The sequence below is a fragment of the Clarias gariepinus genome, chromosome 2, assembly GCF_024256425.1.
Source record: "Clarias gariepinus isolate MV-2021 ecotype Netherlands chromosome 2, CGAR_prim_01v2, whole genome shotgun sequence".
NCBI lineage: Eukaryota > Metazoa > Chordata > Actinopteri > Siluriformes > Clariidae > Clarias > Clarias gariepinus.
This window is the reverse complement of record NC_071101.1, coordinates 4,523,723-4,542,763: the sequence shown is the minus strand read 5'-3', so window position 1 is coordinate 4,542,763 and position 19,041 is coordinate 4,523,723. Positions and strand designations below refer to the sequence as shown.

The 19,041-nt window shown below is 38.3% G+C and overlaps 1 protein-coding gene across 1 annotated transcript in view; it reads left to right on the top strand.

The window, feature by feature from the left end:
• Positions 1-500: 500 nt before the first annotated feature.
• The window catches only part of LOC128518033 (butyrophilin subfamily 2 member A2-like), a 127,601-nt gene continuing 109,060 nt past the window's right edge, over positions 501-19,041 (top strand). Inside the window, exons 1-2 of the mRNA XM_053491161.1 lie at positions 501-635; positions 7,527-7,594. Of these exons, the coding sequence (XP_053347136.1) occupies positions 625-635; positions 7,527-7,594 (79 nt within the window). The 5' untranslated portion in view covers positions 501-624. The remainder of the gene's footprint in view (positions 636-7,526; positions 7,595-19,041) is intronic.

The following is a 19,041-nucleotide window of genomic DNA, read 5'->3' as shown; positions in this document are numbered from 1 at the left end:
TGTTCCGTAAATTGTTCCGTTGTGCAGTATTAATAAATAACTGATCCAGTACTACAGTGGGTGTAAAATGTGATTTTCATCTTAATCTGAGTGATTTTGTGACTTTGGTCATCACACTGTCATTACCTATGGAGTGAAATCAGAGTCAGAAGAACTTCAACCTGAGTGTGTTATACTTTAGAAACACATTTTTAATACATATGTAGTGTTTAACAAGAAAACATGTGATAAATGTGATGTTTAGGGGAAGTTAATGTATTTGTACAGTTCAATAAGACAAGAAAATAAACACATGATAAAATGTCAGGACAGAAATATTAGTGTTTCTCAACAGACTTATCTCTGAAAATAAACCTGGTTTCTAAGTTTTCGGTTTAGAGCGTAACACCGAGATCTGGCAACCTCATTGTAGTTTCCGGCGCGCGGTTTACTGGTAGTGCAGTATAAAAGTCACACAGTCGGGCTGTGGAGAGTACCTTTTTCTTCCTCCACCCGGAGAGCTGCTGTAAGTGTGTGTGAAGTTGTGAAGGAGAGGAAACTCGGATCTGCTCGATGTTTTGTTGAAGGATTTGTGTAACTTTAATGTGATGATGTGATTTAAAGTGTAAACACAGTGTCTGAGACATGAAGAGAGGGTGAGTGTGAACTTTATATAACTCTATAAACTCTATATCACAGCTCTTACACAACTCAGAACTTCACTTAGTGCACTAATTACACAACACTCATAGAGTTTAGATATTCATTCAGCAGTTACATACAGTATATTCAACATTAATCATAAATAGAAACAGTAAACACATTCTAGCTGCTTCCACAATATTGTGTTTAACTACAGAAATGCTGTAAAGGAACATCAAAGTCAAGCAAACTGTCAATCATCTACAGAAACACTCTGAATTATGGCATTAGATTAGATTAGATTAGATTAGATTAGATTACTACTGTAATGTCTGAATGATTAATGTGTCTCCTGTTAATCGAGTCTCCTCAGTGCTGTTTATTTTAACATTCTGTGTGTGAAGCAGCTGAAACGGCTTTGAATGCAATCTTTCGTGTTGGTTATAATATTTGTTAAAATATTGTATTATACATAATTAGTTAACAATTAAAATTAAATGAGAAATTATAGACAGATTTTAGGAAGAACTCAGTTGTATGAATATATTTGTTTGTTGTAGTAAATCTACACACACTGACGCACCATGACCAACTTTTCCTACATCTGCACCGTGTGGATCAGCGTCTGTGTGTGTAAGTCACATTTTTATCTTTTATTAAACAGATGAAACATAATGTTATTAAAATAACTGCTCTGTCCAGATTAATCTATATTATAATTTCCCGTCTCAGACCTCCTCTCTGCAGAACCTGAGATCAGTGTATCTGGCCCAGTGGGTTCTACAGCTGTCCTGCCGTGTCAACTGACGAGTGTAGACACTGAGAGACTGTACATTGGATGGAAAATCATGTCTGAGATTGTGTTTGAGCGACTGGGTGTGGACTCGTATCAGGGTGAGGGATATGAGGGTCGTGTGGACGTTCCTGTGGAGGAGCTGCGTAAGGGGAACTGTTCACTGGTGTTACACAATCTGACATTTACTGATACAGGAGTCTACACCAGCTACCAGACAGTGAGACACACCAAGAGATCTGTGAACTTCAAAGTGGTCTCGATCAACAGTGTTAATCTCTCAGTCTATGGTGAGTGAGTTAGTGTCAGTAGAACACACACTGAGCGTTACACACACCAGAGAACAAAGCTGGAAATAACTAATGATTATAAAAGTGTAAATCTTACTGTGTTATGATGCAGTAATGTGTGTTTTCTTTCCCTTTAGTTCCCCCTCTTAAAGAAACAGATGTTGGTATTTCAGCAGCTCCCACAGGTGAGTCAGTATCTACCTTCCCCTTATTTTCATCACTAATCAATAATTAACAGTCTGTTCCAGAACGTTAGAGGTGGAAGTAGGACTGGTTTATAAAATCCTACTTTAGGAATTACAGCCATCTGCAACATGTTGGGTTTTTCTTTAGTTTTAACAATGTGTGTTCTACAATCATTGTGCTTTAGATAAAGACCAGGTTATAAATAAAACTCATTTCTGTCTCTCTGCAGTAATGAACAATGAACACATTTATTTACACAATCTAAAATAATAAAATCAATGTTTGTCCAGAACAGCAAGAACACTGTTTTCAATGTTTCTAGGACATTTTATTTACCTTTAAATATTAATTTTATGCCATTTCATTTCCTGTAAGTGTCACTAATGAGACTATACTAGTGTATTTGCTTTTAATTTTGCACAGTTACTGTCAAGTCCATAAGTATTTGGACACGATGCTATTGTTGTTACCTCTCAAGGGCTTTAAGTAAAATATTGCACCTGATCAGGAATTGCAGCCTTTCTTTCCTTTTGTGTTTTTTTTCTTTCTTTTTTTCTTTTGTTCCAAAATCTCTCCATTTTAACAGCCAAAAGTAACTAGACATCTGATTGATGAGTAGTTTGATGGTAGTCGTGACTTTTTCTTAGTTATTTCTTAATTTTTCATCACTTATTTTAGTTCTTAATATTATTTAGATTTTCTACAAGTCCCTGAAACTTTACTGGAAACTTGTGTGATTGTGTGTGTTCTAGCTAAACTAAAATAAAACACATTTCTTTCATTTCTGTCTCTCTGCAGTAATGAAGAGTCCTCACCCACTGGTCCTGGTTCTGTCCCTCGTCTCATGTTTACTCGTCCAGCTCTTCTGTGGAGTAACATGAGTGTGACCTACAGCTGTGTACAGGACTGTGTGTTTCAATCACACACAGTAAACTACACACTGCAGCTTTTACACACTTTCCTGTCAGAACTCAGCATTAGTGAGACTGGACTTTCTTCCAGAACTGAACTTGAACAGGATTTTGTTCTGGAGGAACCAGTTTGTTCTTCTCACAGCGTGGTGTATCAAATGATCCAAACATCTGCACTTTACTCTGAGTTAAGCTGGTGTTACACTGCACAGTTACAGCAGATCTTTATTATCATTACTGATCACATTATACGAGACAAACCTGGTCTGGAAATTATACAGTTTAAAGCTGGATTTATACTAAATGATCTAAACTGTACAACGTTTCAGATTCTATAATAGTATTCACATGTATGACGTAAGTTTTTACACTGACACATTTCTATATTTAATATTCATATTTTAATATTTTACTTACAGTATAAGCTGCTCTACAGAGAACAGAGGTGTGTAACAGACTCTCATGTGACACCCAAAGATGAATGAAGAGAACTTCAGGAGCTCATAACCTGACTTTCATATTTAACTACTGATCTATAATCCTGCTCTGTACGTTCATTTACACTGTTATATATTAAATATAATAATTATTAAACCAAACTGTAATATATTTGTAGATGTTACAGGATGTATCACATGACTTTCACTGATTTCTACTCAATTCATTTTAAAATCTTCAGAAATTCTATTTTTGCCACAATTCTAAGCAAAATTAGTAAATCAAACTACTTCTAGAAATAATAATAATTCAGCTTTACTGAAATACAGGATATAAATTCTGACAGTCAGTTTTAACCTTGTAAATGCCAAAATATTGAGAGAACCTGACAGTGTTAAATTATATTTTATTAACAAAGTTTCTGAACAAACAAAACCGCTATAAGTGACATCATCACCTTCACACTCCTCACTCTCAGGCTTTATTAATGTGTGTGTGTGTGTGTGTGTGTGTGTGAGAGAGAGAGATGCAGCCATGACCTGAATTTCCGTCTGGTCAGTAAAGCTCAGTCTCTGAACAGCAGGAAGTCATTTTTATGAGCTGTGTAGCGAATAACAGGGCTCCCATAAAGATAACAGTCAATGGATCACATTCCTGAACACCCTCTTCCAGCATGCATGGCACCATCCTGATAACCTTATCTGGTTTGCTATCTTAAGGGGGACATCTGTAAAACTAAGCAACTCCACAAGGCCAGATGCTTTGAAGTAGACCCCGAAACCCAGGGTGTAAATCAGCGATCCGGTAAACAAAGAAGACAGTTTTACAGCTCCACCCCAAGCTGGGGAGGAAGGGGCCTCATCACACCTGGACACTCTCTTGACCTCTGGAAGACATGCCTTTCCACGAACAAAGGCATACGGCATGGACACTATTTTAAACATCTTTAAAGTGTGCCAGTAGGGCAAAACGTATTTACATATATTTACTCAGTTCCTTTTATTCCTGTGTATATGTTTAATTATTCTGCATAACGTTCAAGGTGTAATCAGCATTTACAAACCTTTTTATTAGATAAAGGAAGGAATGAGTGGGTAAGATATGTAATGTTTGGTGTCAATCTCAAGCTGGCTTTATTTCAAGAATGTTGGTGAACATGGGTAATTGGTAGCATGAACAGAGCTCATGCAAAATTACTTTTAAAAAAGTATTAAAAACTCCAACCGGATGGGTCACACGTGACAGCCGTAACACCTGGCTAATTTATGCACGGAAGGAGGAACCACGTGAGGCGTGGCTAAGCCCTGCAATCACATTCGATTGGATGAATCACCTGTGGGACGGACTGACCCCCAAGGGACAAAAACCCTCAGGAAGTCCACAAGAAAAGGGAGAAGAGAAGTTATCATCACAACTGCAACCTACAACATCTTCCAAGCAGCTCGGGCTTCGCCCTTGCGGGCGCTGCGCCGCCGCTGCTGGCGTCATCCGCTATTCAAGAACTTTCAACGAGACTTTGTGCCAGAACTCCAAAGTCCCGCAACGAAGGAAACCTCAGGAGAAGTTCCAGAGCGCAGCCATCGGTAACCAGACAACCAACGCCTCACCGAAGGGCTTTTCCGACTGACGTCATCTCTACAACAGCGCACCAACCAATCAGCAATGCCGTGATTCCCTTCGCTGGAGGCGAACCCACGGATGAGAACGAAACATAACGCAAGTAAACAAACAAAGCTGCATGCCTTGCTGAAGTTGGTGCTCGTTTCATAACTAAACCGTAAGATTGAACCCAAGACTCTGCTCTTGTGACTTTCGTTGATCTAGTAACCGGTACTAGAATAACTTCATTCATTTTCACTTGCCAAATTGTTTGTGTGTGTGTGTGTGTGTGTGCACGTGCGTTCAAGTAGTGTAGTTTCATGTATCGTAGATTAGTCAAATAAATTCTCGTTTCTTTATAAAGTACTGTTGTCTTGGTCATGTATTTTAAAGTCTAAACATTTGCCCAGATCGTGTTACCTTGCTCATAAATTGCTAAATACTAGATTTTGTGTTATAGCCGTTGGCCATGTGATAACCAGAACTGGTAAGATACACTAAATTGTGCTAAACGCTGGACGGGTAGTCAATATAGTGTACGTTATAAATTTTGATTCAATTAATCAAATTAAACCGAATCGTTAAAGATTCGATACCACTCTGACCCAGAGCTAAAAATTACTTATTAATGATAAAGGATGCGTTGGCATTGTGTTCACATTAAAATGTCTATATTTATTGGTGGACAATGCAACCGTCATTCGTTGTCTTGATTATGTAAACCCTACGTATTAATGATGAAGAATGCCGGAAACTATTCATGGTCATTATTATGTTAAAACTCTACCTATACACAGTATTATGGTGGAGAATGCCGGCAGCTTTTCATTGTCATTATAACGTTAAAACGCTACAGCTGCTTTACAGCACACAGATAATAATGTTCTAGTTTACTTCTTACTTTATCACACCTGTATATACTGTATCACTGATCAGTGCAAAAACTTATACTTTCAAGGTTAAGTTTATTAATGTACAGTATGAGACATTTTTTAATGTCATTTATGTGATGTTTGTTGGGATAAATGATGATTAGTAGTATTAACACTTAATTATTTTATCAGCCTCGATGATTTGCATGGCTTTTAACTTTTTGTAATAAAATAAAAAAGGCTAAAGAATCTAGTACACCCTCACTGCCCAAACATTATTATGGATGCTTTCTAGCTTTATCTTTTATATTCAGCTTTTAATTAAATATCATTATTGTTTTACTGTGCTTTTTAATTCAATTTATTGGTTTTGTTTACATGTATAACGTAACAAATAAAGTCTTAATGTTAATTAATTTTGTGAAGTTCATTTATTCTAAAAGTGAATTAAAATGAGAAAGTTTGTGACTTTAAACTATCTTTTGTTCATACAACACATCCTTAATTGTTCTATCATTTAATCCTTATAACTTTACTATCTCTATGACAGAAACACTATATAGATCATGTATAATGTAGGGGTTCAGCAATAAAATGGACAAACACAGACTCTGTGGAGGGAATGTGGCTTGTGGGCGAACAGGGTTTGGGAGTAACAATGTATATCAAACTGGAAAGTGTAAATTAAAAGGAGAAGTAAAAGTGGATTTTGCACACAAAGTGTAAATGTAACAGTTTTCCACCATGACAGAGACTCCAGGGTTAAAATCAGAATAAATACTGACTATCTGAGACTTTACTGCAGTGGACTTTATTAAAGCAGATAGAGGTAGGACCCTGGCTTTATAGAGGTGTGTGTGGACAAGATCACTCCGTCCAATAAAGAACTGAAAGTGATGACGCAGCATCTTTACACATTTGTGTATATAATGTAGGGTAATGTAGCATTCTGCATTAGGCGTTCCCAAACTGCCCGTAGTGTGTGACAGAGTGTGTGAGTGTGTGTATGAGTGTGTGTGTGCCCTGCGATGGATTGGCACCCTGTCCAGGGTGTACCCCACCTTGTAGTCTCCTGGGATAGGCTCCAGACCCCCGCGACCCTGAATACAGGATAAAGTGGTATAGACGATGAGTGAGTGAGTAAAACAGGGGTGTCTAATTTTATCCAAAAAGTATCAGGATTGGTGCAGACTTTCATTCCAGCCAAGCAGAAGTCACTCCTAATAGTCTATTGAAATGTACAGTATTACTAATGTTAAAGCAGTACAAAGATCAGAGGGAATCTTGTGTACTTTAGTTTATCATTTCTCAAACCACAGCTTCAAATGAGAAACTTGAATCTGTGAGGAACTGGGTTTGTGCAAACGCTTAGTCAGGTTGAGATTCTGCACTACACATCATCGTGCGTTCAGTTTCCTGTTAGTATAAGTCACACAGTCCCGCTGTAGAGAGACACACACACACACACACACACACTCCTCCACCCGGAGAGCTGCTGCTGTAAGTGTGTGTGAAGTTGTGAAGGAGAGGAAACTCGGATCTGCTTGATGTTTTGTTGAAGGATTTGTGTAACTTTAATGTGATGATGTGATTTAAAGTGTAAACACAGCTGCTAATTCACACTCACATGACTTTAGCGAGCTTGGCTTGAATGCAAACCTCTGTGTTGTTTAATATGATGTTATATATTATATTAAACCCTGTGATTAGATAATACTTTAAATCTCAGAAAAATGGTAAACTCATATCAAGAAGCAGTTTATATAATGTTATTTATTTATTTATTTATTTGTTTATTCAATTATTTATTTCATAGAACATCTGCAGACCAGGAGGACATAGTTGGAGCCATGACCTTCTTTTCTGTTATCTGCATCTGTGTGGGTCAGTAAATAAATAATAAATAAAACATAAAGTCCTTAATATAAGTGATTTATCTAGATTTATATTTATATATTTCAGACATCGTCTCTGCTCTACTTCAGATTAGTGTATCTGGTCCAGTGGGTTTTACAGCTGTCCTGCCCTGTGAACTGACGGGTGTAGACACTGACACACAGTATATTAGATGGAACCAATCTGAGATTGTGTTTGAGCGAGAGGGTGAGGACTCTAATATAACACTAATATTATAGTTTATATATAAATAAGAACTGTATTTAGGGCGGTACAGTGGTGTAGTGGTTAGCACTGTTGCTTTGCACCTCCAGGGTCTGGGTTCGATTCCCGTCTCTGTGTGCATGGAGTTTGCATGTTCTTCATGTGCTTGGTGGGTTTCCTCTGGATACCCCGGTTTCCTTCCACAGTCCAAAAGACACGTAGGTTAGACTAATTGGTGTTCCCAAATCGCCCGTAGTGTGTGAACAAGTGTGTGAATAGGTGTGTGTGTGTGTGCCCTGTCCAGGGTGTACCCTGCCTCGTGCCCTAAGCCTCCTGTGATAGACTCCCCCCCCCCCTCCCCCCGCAGTGTTGGGTGTAACATGGATTACTTTTTTGATGTAACGAGTAATCTAATGCGTTAGGTCCGCCATTTAAATACTTAGTAATTCTTTTAAAAATGTAATCCGTTATTCAGACAATTTATATAATCTGAGCCAGACAGCAGTGACTCCCAATTCATTAGTGTGTGTGGTGTGTGTGTGTGTGTGTGTGTGTGTGTGTGTGTGAGAAAGTCGTCCTACAAGCCCTGATTTTCTGCAATGGAAAAGTACTAATTACTTTTATCAGAAGTAACGCTGTAATGTAACTGATTACTGGGGGATGGGTGTGTGTGTGTGTGTGTGTGTGTGTGTGTGTGTGTGTGTGTGTGTGTGTGTGCACGCATGCCTGTTTTCTCCATGTTTTCTCAGTAACCTTATAAATCTCAAGATCTAAACTTTTGTAATTTAAAAATGTCACAATGATGTGTTTAAAAGAAATTAAATGTATAATGTCTTTGCACTGAGCATCAACTATTTACAGCAATGAATTTCTCTCTCTGCAGATAACAGAGGACGGAACCATCATTACTTGTGGATCCTCGTTTTGCCCGGATTGGTGTAACTGGGTCTCGGTGTGAGGCGTCTAAGGAGGAGAAATATTTTTTAGTCACCTGTGAATGAAGAAGTGTATTAGTGCTGATCATTAAGAATAAAAGGGGATGTGCCAATCATGTGCCGATGGCAACTACAGAGGAATAACAGGGAACATCTGCACATTTTCGCACACTGTAAACTTAAACTACAATCTTGCACATAACACGGTTCTATTATGCATTACATTTCTATTATATTTCATTTTACTATATATATCTTTCTATTTTTATTATATATTCATTAACATTAACTTCTTCTCTATTTTTATCTTATTCTACTATTTATTATTCTCTAATTTTTTGGAATATTGAAGTCAACAGCAGTCATACGAGCATTTCACCTTAAATACTGTGTATGACATTTAGGCATTTGGCAGACGCTCTTATCCAGAGCGACTTACATTTTTATCTCATTACACATCTGAGCAGTTGAGGGTTAAGGGCCGCGCTCAAGGGCCCAACAGTGGCAACTTGGTGGTTGTGGGGTTTGAACCTGGGATCTTCTGAACCGTAGTCCAATACCTTAACCACTGAGCTACCCCTGACCCCATACCCTGTATGACTGTGTATGTGACACACACACACACGCACACTTTTTTCAATAGCAACAGTTAATTTAAACGGACAGATTTGTATGACATCCTCCACATGAACAGATTGTTTTGTTGTTGGTCGCGTTCTGTAAATAAACTTAAAAATGGCTTCATTGGCAACTTGCTTTGGATTAACAGCAATGAATCTTTTAGAAATCTTATTATCATTATAATGTAAAAATTATTTAACTACATCAGCAGAAATTGTGCTTTAATGCTTAATGGTTAATCCTTTTAGTTCAGTAAGATCCTGTGTGACCTTCTGATCTCCAACAGTAACCCTCCTAACAAACACTGCTATAAGATCTGATCTAATCTAGAAACATCTTTACTCTTTGTGTAGATTCTCAATCACCCAGGTCGCTCGTAGTTGTAGGATTTAGTAACAACAGGTACAGTTGAGGAACACAGCATTTCTCATCTGAAAGGCTTCATCAGCTCTACCTAAATGGTTTATAGTCACAGGGTTTACATTCTGTGAGTTAATTAGACATTAATAGTTGGACATCAGCGGCATGTCTCTCAGGTACTGGTGGGTCAGGACCACAAAACTGTGTTGTTATGAAAGCACATTTTGTCCATTAGTGTGGGATTGAAACACAGTCCTGTACACGGCTCTAGGGGACACTGATGAAGAGCTTGAGGAGTGAACATGAGTGTAGAAATGATGGAAATGTTCATGAATGTTGGGTGAGAACTCTTCATTCCTGCATCACCTACAGAGAGTAAGAGAGAGAGAGAGAGAGAGAGAGAGAGACTGGAGCGTAGTCATGCAAAACTACAGTACTATTAAATATCAGTATTTAATTACTCATGTTTATGTAGATTATTTATGTTTTAATGGCTCAGTTCAGTTCAGCCAAGTTTAGCCTTTATTTGTCACACATACATCACTGCACAGTAAAATTCTTTATCCTTTACATATCCCAGCTTCTTGTTAGTAAACAGGGTCAGTCATTCTAACCCTGGAGCAGCGGGGCCTCGACCTGCCAACCTTCTGATCCGTAACTCAAAGCCTTAACACACTGAGCCACCACCACTGCCTCAAGCACTGATAAGCACTGATAGATTAAGATGGCAGAAAATATACAGTGTGTTCTAATCATTATTTTATGCACCAGACATTGATTTTTTTGAAGAGGTTACGTCACCTGGGATCATCTTTAAATAACTCATTAAGCCAAATCATTTCAGTAACCAGTGATATTTAGAGTTTCTTTACTCTGTACAGAATTCAGACAGGTTAAACACTGACATGCATTCTTTTCCATTTTCTATTTGAACCACTGAGGAGGTAATGTAATGTAATATTGTTATTAAATCAATTAGAGAATATAGACTTATTAATATAGATATCTTGGTTATGGATCAGGAATAAAAGCATGTGTTTATGAAAATTATATATCTTTTGATTTGATATCTTAAAGAGTCTTTTGGATTTGTTACTATAACAAAATAACTGGACAGCAGTGTTTATGATAGAAGTCTTTTCATTGTGTTATTGTTATTGGGAATTCCTCATATCTCACATGTAGTGTTGTGGATAAGCGAGAACACTCAAACTTCTCAATTATAATCTTTATTACAAATGAAAACCAAGATAATAAAGAAGGTTGGTGTTGAATGAACACTGAAGAGCTGACCTTTGTCCATAATCTTTAAAGGGCAGGATGTAAAGTTGTGTTTTTTAAGGCTAGTTCTATCATTTCTCTTTTCCACCACTAGATGGCACCACATCCCTTTAGATGAGCAGGTCTTAACCCTAGTCCTGGAGTCCACTGGCCTGTATATTTTAGTCTCACTGCTCTACCACACACACTTCAAGAGACTGGATTTACACTCTACAATTTCCAGCTCAGTTTTGTGTTACACTGTGTATAATGAAGAAGAATCATTGATCAGGAGAAGAGAGCAGTGCTGTAAGAATGTTTAATGTGACACGCTCACTGGGGATGTGATGATGGGAAAGGGAAGAAAAGAAAAGGAACAAGAATATACTCTCTTCCCTTAATGCCTACTCTGAAAAAAAGGAAGTTGGCTACCTGTTACATGTACTAAAATGTAATATGTGTTTTGTACATAATAATTTCATGTTTCCAAGATGAACATAAATAAATTATGTTGAATTTGCAGGAAATTCAACAACTTAACATGTATTAGATTCAATCATGTTGAGATAAACCAAAGAGATCTTGTCACTATGGAAACCGGAAACATCGCGAGAAGAGAACATGCGCGTCTATCTTGAGTGTCTAGAGTGTCAGGGACATGAACTCAGTGCTGTCTTTAAGTCAGGTAAGACAGTTCTGATTGGACAGCAGTGACGTGTCTCTAAAGTTCTGATTGTTCAGCATCACACAGCTGCAGTGTGTAGTTTACTGTGTGTGATTGAAACACACAGTCCTGTACACAGCTGTAGGTCACACTCATGTTTCTCCCCAGAAGAGCTGGACGAGTAAACATGAGACGAGGGACAGGACCAGGACCAGTGGGTGAGGACTCTTCATTACTGCAGAGAGACAGAAATGAGTTTTAGTTACAGTTGTGGTTGGAAGTTTACACACACACTCATGAACATGAACATCAGGACAATTCTGGTCTTTCAGTGATTTTCTTTGAACTGATCTTTTTCTGGGGCTGAATGACTGAACAACACACATCTTTAATAGAAGTAAACTCCAAGAGTCTGGAGCATGCATTTTAATGATGAGCTCCTTTACCTGCATCAGCACCTCTTTACACTGTGTACTGAGAGTCTCATCAACATCTACCAAATACACATTCAACACTCTCAATCAACTCCACACCTTTTATCTCCTTAATCTGTCATGAGATAACTGAGGAACAGCCACAACTGGCCTTTACACTGCGCATCACTCAGGTGTCCCATTACTTTTGAGCCTGTAAAAATAAAAAATAAAACCTGCCAAAGATGCGGGAATCCAACCAACCTGGCAACACTGAGCTAATGTGTTTTTCTGCGTGTGTGCACTGCGAAGACCCACAATGACAAACACACACATAAAAATTTTAGCCATAAAACTCATACAAAACATTTGTTCACAAGACTTTTTGAGAACTGAGCTGGTGAAGTAGTGTTTTTGCTTCAAAATGATGTGAAAATGATCTTTTTACTTGCTCACAGAAAACAATATAGTGATTAACATTTTTTAAGTCACTTTTTGAGTGTAAAGGGTCTATGCGAGAAGGCGTGAACTATCATTACTAATGCAGTGATTCACACCTGAGAACAAAAAGGCCTGCATACTGATCTGCATAATGAGCCATCAGACAGGTATGTGACTGAGAGAGGAGAGTTACAAGAAAGAATCTGAGGACAAAATAAGGTATATATGTTCAGTGTTTAGATTATTTGAGAATGTATTTGACACAAAAAAAACTTGAGATTTACTTGTGAGTTCAGTTAAACAGTTTATTAGGCCTAAACAATTAAAGTTGACTTTTTAGCTGCATTACTGCAGTCACTATAACAGAAAATATATCTGTTATCACAAATTACACATAAATTACATGTTAAAATATAAAACTGTAAGAACAGTGCAAAAAAACACTGATGACGTTTTAATCGTACAGACAAGATCTATATATTAATAAAATATGTAAAGTGTCTACTTTATTTGTATGCACACATGTTAAAAATAAAACTTTGAGCATTAATAAAATAAAGAAAATAAACAGGGTGCGCTGTCTGTCTCTTTGGTCTGTGTGAACTGCAGGGAGAAACACGTCATTAAAATGAACTGAAACTCAACAAATACTCCACAGAGAGACACAAAATACATATCTATAGAAAGCTTGAATTGTCTATTTACTCGAAAACAAATAATCTGTTTTTATGTAATCTGTGTGAAAGTAAGGAGTGGTACAGATTCTCCTGTATCGGCTCATTACAGCTAATGATCCCGCCTCCCCGTGCGCGCGCTGTTCATATGGAAATGAACCTTTCATTAACAGCGCGCGCACAGGGAGGCGGGATCATGTTAGCTGTAATGAAACAAAAAAAGCATAAAAAAGGGAAACGCCTTAAACTGCATATATGCGTGTGCGGACCTCCGAGGGTTAACCCCAACAAATCAAAAACCATCCAAATCAAAAAGTCCCCTGGGTATAGTGATACAGTATGTTATTGTCTTTTCCCTGGTGATTCCTTTACCAAATATACTGTACATATACACTTTATATAGGATTATACATAATGTGTGCTCACAGTAGTGCTCGGAGATTGTTAGGTTTTAAATGATGAAGTGTGTGTCCGAGCTAAGTTTTAAGCTAAGAGAAGAAGAGTTTTAGCTTGTTGTGTCCGCTGCACCTTGATGCACTTACCGGTCCGGGCCCGATCGACCGGGAGAGACAAACACACACACACACGCAGGCATGATGTCTGAAGATCTCTGTTTATTCTTAGCAAAAAGAGCACATTTAAACAGTGCTACGTCCCGAACATCAAAAGAACCATCATTAACATGTCAGGTGAGAGGAGATACATTTACATTCTCCTGATTAAACAAAAGGATTCTAGCAGACAGGAGCCATTTGGATGTATCCTCGTCTGGATACAGGATATAGAAGGTGTTACCACAGAAGACATGAGGAAACAACATGAGGGGTCTGTTCTCAGAGCACAGGAATCTTCTTATTAGATTACATTGTCTTACTACTTTATAAAACCTTACAGAGATATTATTATAAATAAAAGATTGTTTTTTTTTATGTACATTAGTCAGAACTAACTCTTTTAATGATATTCTTATGTTTCATATATTGGGGGATGAGAAACCAGTCTCAGAAAAAAAATCTGTCTGTCTGGGTGTCTGTATTTCTGTCCAGCCAGATTTTGTTTTAGCGCCACACAAAACTCTCTGACAGAAATGAAACTTTGTCTTTCAGTATTTTCCTGAAGTTAAACCTGCGCGCACACACACACTCACTCACATGTGATCACTATATTGACTATACAAGCGACGCTCACATACTGAGACTGAGCATGGAAGACGATTACCCACAATCCCACAGCGTGTGAGAGCGAGAAGAACCATTGGCTCAGTTGTGATCATGTGACACACGACAGACAAAGCGCATGTGTACTATCAAGACCTCGCTCTATTATCAAGTTAAAATTTATTTAAACTTTTTGCTCATCTTGCAAAATGCTTGCAGAACAAGTTACTCGCAATCCAAGGTTCCACTGTATATAGTAGTGATGGGAGTCACCAGTCACCTCTCGATAAGATAATAAAACAATAGCTTGGTCTTGATACTGAGCAGCTTGTATCTCTGTCTTCTGCCAGAATTATTATTTCTAAACGCAAATAATTCACTCCCACCACACGAGATAAAAATAGTTTAGAGCGCCACCTGTAGGATTATAAAGAAACTGTGATGTTTTACCGCCTCAAACGCCTCCAAAGTCTCAAAACTCAACTCAACAGTGAGCGCCCGGTTCGAGTGGTTGTGAGCACATGGGGCTTCTAACAAACGTGCTTAATGACTAATTAGCACTAATTAGTGTTTTGTTACTTGTGTGTGTAATGAGAGTGTTTGAGATTAATTTAGTAACAGAGTATGAAGAAAAAGACAGATGGAAGGCTTTTAACGTGTGTGGTTTTTAATAATGTAATGTTAAAAGATGCATTTCTGTTGACCACTCGAAAGCGTCTGCGGATGATCAGCTGATCACTGTTATCTCTGTATAATCATACTTACATTTAGGCATTTGGCAGACGCCCTTATCTATAGTGATTTTATATATCATCATTATTTATCTGAGCAACTGAGAGTTAAGGGCCGCTCAAGGGCCCAACAGTAGGAACTTAATGGTCATGGGGTTTGAACCTGGGACTTTCCAAACCGTATCCAATGCCTTAACCACTGAGTTATTCCTGACCCTGGGGTGAAAACTAGCCAAAACTGTATAAATGTATTAATACATTTAAATGTATTAAAGACCAGTTTAGTGATATCAAATCACTTACTGTACCACAGACTGAGAGATTAACACGGCTGATTGTCCTGAGAGAAGCAGGTCTCTTGGTGTGTGTCACTATCTGGTGGCTCGTGTAGATACCTGCGTCATTAAGGGTCAGATTGTGTAACACCAAGGAACAGTTCCCTTTACAGACCGTCTAGCACCGTGGTGAAGTTGGTTTGACGTTGGATGTTTGATATTCACACTCCAGCTTCCAGATTTCAATGAGTGGTGGACATTTGCTAACAGAGTCTGGCAACAGCACCTTGCCTACACATGTATACATATACATATATATACAGAGTCGGCCAAAAACATTTTAACATTGCACTGAGTTCTTCACCAAATTCAATAAAATCATTCCCAACTTTAACTGCCCCCCTGACAAGGGAAATCAGGGAGAACTGCAGGACAGTGTAACATCACACACTGAGCTTAGGGCGGCGCCGTGCTTGATTCCCAGCCAGACTCGATTCTCTGTGTCTCTGTTTGCATGTAGTTTGCATGTTCTCCCTGGAAAAAAGAATGAGGGGAAGTAAAAGTGGATTTTTCTCCATGACACCATGACAGACTCCAGGCTGAAAATCAGAATACATACTGACTATCTGAGCTCAGAGCTGGAGTTTACTGCAGTGGACTTTATTAAAGTGGATGAATAAAAATATAAGGATCTTATACTGTTACTCATCTCATACTATAGCGTCTCTTCTTTCTGAGAAGACTGAGAAAGGCCCAGCTTCCACCACCGATCCTGATCACCTTCTATAGAGGGACTATCGAGAGCATCCTGAGCGGCTGCATCACGGTCTGGTTTGGGAATTGTGCTAAATCGGACCGCAAAACCCTACAGCGGATAGTGAGGACAGCGGAGAAGATCATCGGGGTCTCTCTCCCCTCTATTGAAGACATCTACACCACACGCTGCATCCGCAAAGCCACCAGCATTGTGGCTGATCGGACACGCCCCTCTCACACACACTTCACACTCCTGCCATCTGGAAAAAGGTACCGAAGCATTCGGGCACACACATCCAGACTGTGCAACAGCTTTTTTCCACAAGCCATCCGTCTCCTCAACAAAAAGGGACTGGACTGATAAACACACACACACACACACACACACACACAAACATTATCACTCAGCTTAACTCAACTACATCAATACATCAAAATATTGAGACTGGACTGACTAATCAACACAAGCGCAGACACCCTGACCTACACAAACTATCGTACACACGTCTGTAAATGCCTCACTGTTTATCTCTTTTGCACAATATTCATTACTTTTTGCACTAATCTCAATTCTTGCTGCTATGTTTTACTACCTCAACACCATATTTTATGTTCTGATATGTCGTTGTTGTCGCACTGTCACTTTGTTGTTGCTCGTTTGCACATTTACATGTGCACTTTATGTTGTCTGTCGTCTGTAAAACCTGTAGATAGTCTTTTAGTTAGTTAGTCTTTAGTTAGTTTTTGTTAATTTATGTTGTAAATTATGTTAGGTCTCTCTGTCCTGTCTCTGCTAGCCAGCTAACTAGGCCTCTTAGTTAGCTAGTTTAGTTTCTCTGTTAATTTATGTTGTAAGTTTATGTTGCATGTAGCACCTTGGTCCTGGAGGAACGTTGTTTCGTTTCACTGTGTACTAACTGTATATGGTTATAATGACAATAAAGCCTACTTGAACTTAAACTTGATCTTCTAAAAGGTCACACATGTGATTAATTTAAAGATTAACAGTGAGACACAAGAAGAGGAAAAAGTCCCGATCAGCCGTGGTAATATCTCCGTCTCTTTTAAGTCTCAGGAGAACACACACTGATTATCACAGCTGAAATAATGAGACATCTATACATTGTTCATTTACTTGTAAATACTATTTTAATGATAATGACATATTATATCATCATATATTATATGATTAAAAAATAAGAGTTATAGTATGAATATGTAACAGGCTATTATTATTATATTATTGTGTAAAGTGTGGGTTAATAAAGTGTGAGTTTAACAACAGTAATGGAGTGAAAGTTAAGACTGGGGAAGAGAAACACTGAGCCACATTATTAGTGAGTCTGACCTTCACCTGACCCACAGTGTCAGTCACTTCAGTATCACTGAGAAGTGTTTGATCTCACAATGGATTTAAAATAAAGTGATGTTTTATTGTAAGTTAACACTTATATTGCACATTTACTCATAGATACTCCGTTAGCATTTTATTGCAATCCATTTAGCACTAAAATATTTATTGCTATTTGCTCTTTCCTTTTGATTCATGAAAATGTTTAAAACACAAACCTGTTTAGTAACTTGTCTTTTGACCAATGCTGAGTAAAGCCCGGTCCCACCACAACCTGTTTTTGCGTTTGGTTTAAGTTTTATGTCCAGGCGACACACAATCTACACTTAGGCTAGTGCTCCAGTCAGTCATCACTGATGTCTAATCAGAATTGTAAGGGGGCGGGTCGACAAGGAACTTCCTGATGGATTAGATTGTAAATGAGCCGCTTTGCAGTGTTTATTTCGTGTCAGGACATTGCCTAAAGTTATTGTAGTTATATAGTCTGGTCTGTAGTTCCTCTGTGTCTTAATAATCAGCATGTACATGTCCATTCGGGATAAAAGAATAAGGAGTAATAGAACAATGCGTTCTGTACTTTAACTCATACAGGGTGTATAATTATTTAGTAAGAGGACATTTATTTAACCTTTTATTAAACAGAAAATCAGATCTCTGAGCTTACAGCAAACAGTCTATCAAAACACGTCTCTCTCTCTCTCTCTGTCTCTCTCCTTTTACTATAGAACATATTGTATTATGTTACAGATCCGGCCATTAAGACTGCACATGCAGTGTTGCCAACTCGTCAGTAAGGAAAGTAGCTATTGGCTGTCGTAGAAGTCGCTAGAAGTCGCTAGATGACGTCATCACGTAATTTGCATAATGCACACAGTGTGAAAAAGCAGCTTTACATGTTTCTCCAATGTGATCACATGCCAGCATAAAACAGTGTTCAGCGATAACTAATGCCATGGTGGCTTCAGTTTTTTTTGAAGAGTCTTTTTTTTTTTTTTACCATAAATGGCAGTTTGTTTTGTGTGAAACTATTGTAGGGCTTTGCCTTTTGTGTATGTTTCTGAGTTGACGTGTTTTTTTATATCGCAAAGTTTGGCATAAAAATCAGTCTTGCAGTACAGGCAGTATGCCCGTGTATTATCTCCAATAAAAGGCTTCAACCATCCGTTGAATTCAGGATTTGATTTCCACTCCTTTCTAAATTTCTGAAAGTATAATTTTGACTGAGACATGATGAACTAGCGAGCTATATGTTTATGCTAAAGTCACAGAGAAGCACACACACAGTGGATGAGGTAAGTAATGAGGCTGTTTGACTCCTGCGAGAGGACAGGCCTGTCTGTGAGTGCTTTGGGACGGGGGAGGGGCCGGCGGCGGCAGCTGCTGTGGCAAGTTGAGAAGAGTCAGTACAGACACATCAGAGTCTCCAAAAGTCTCCAGTAACACAAGAAAAAGTCGCCAGATTTGTCGCTAGTCGCTTTTAAAAAAAATTGTCGCTAGAGGGATTTGAAAAGTCGCTAAATATAGCGACAAAGTCGCTAAGTTGGCAACACTGTGCACATGTTTTCCCGGGACATTCGGGAATTTAGATAAATG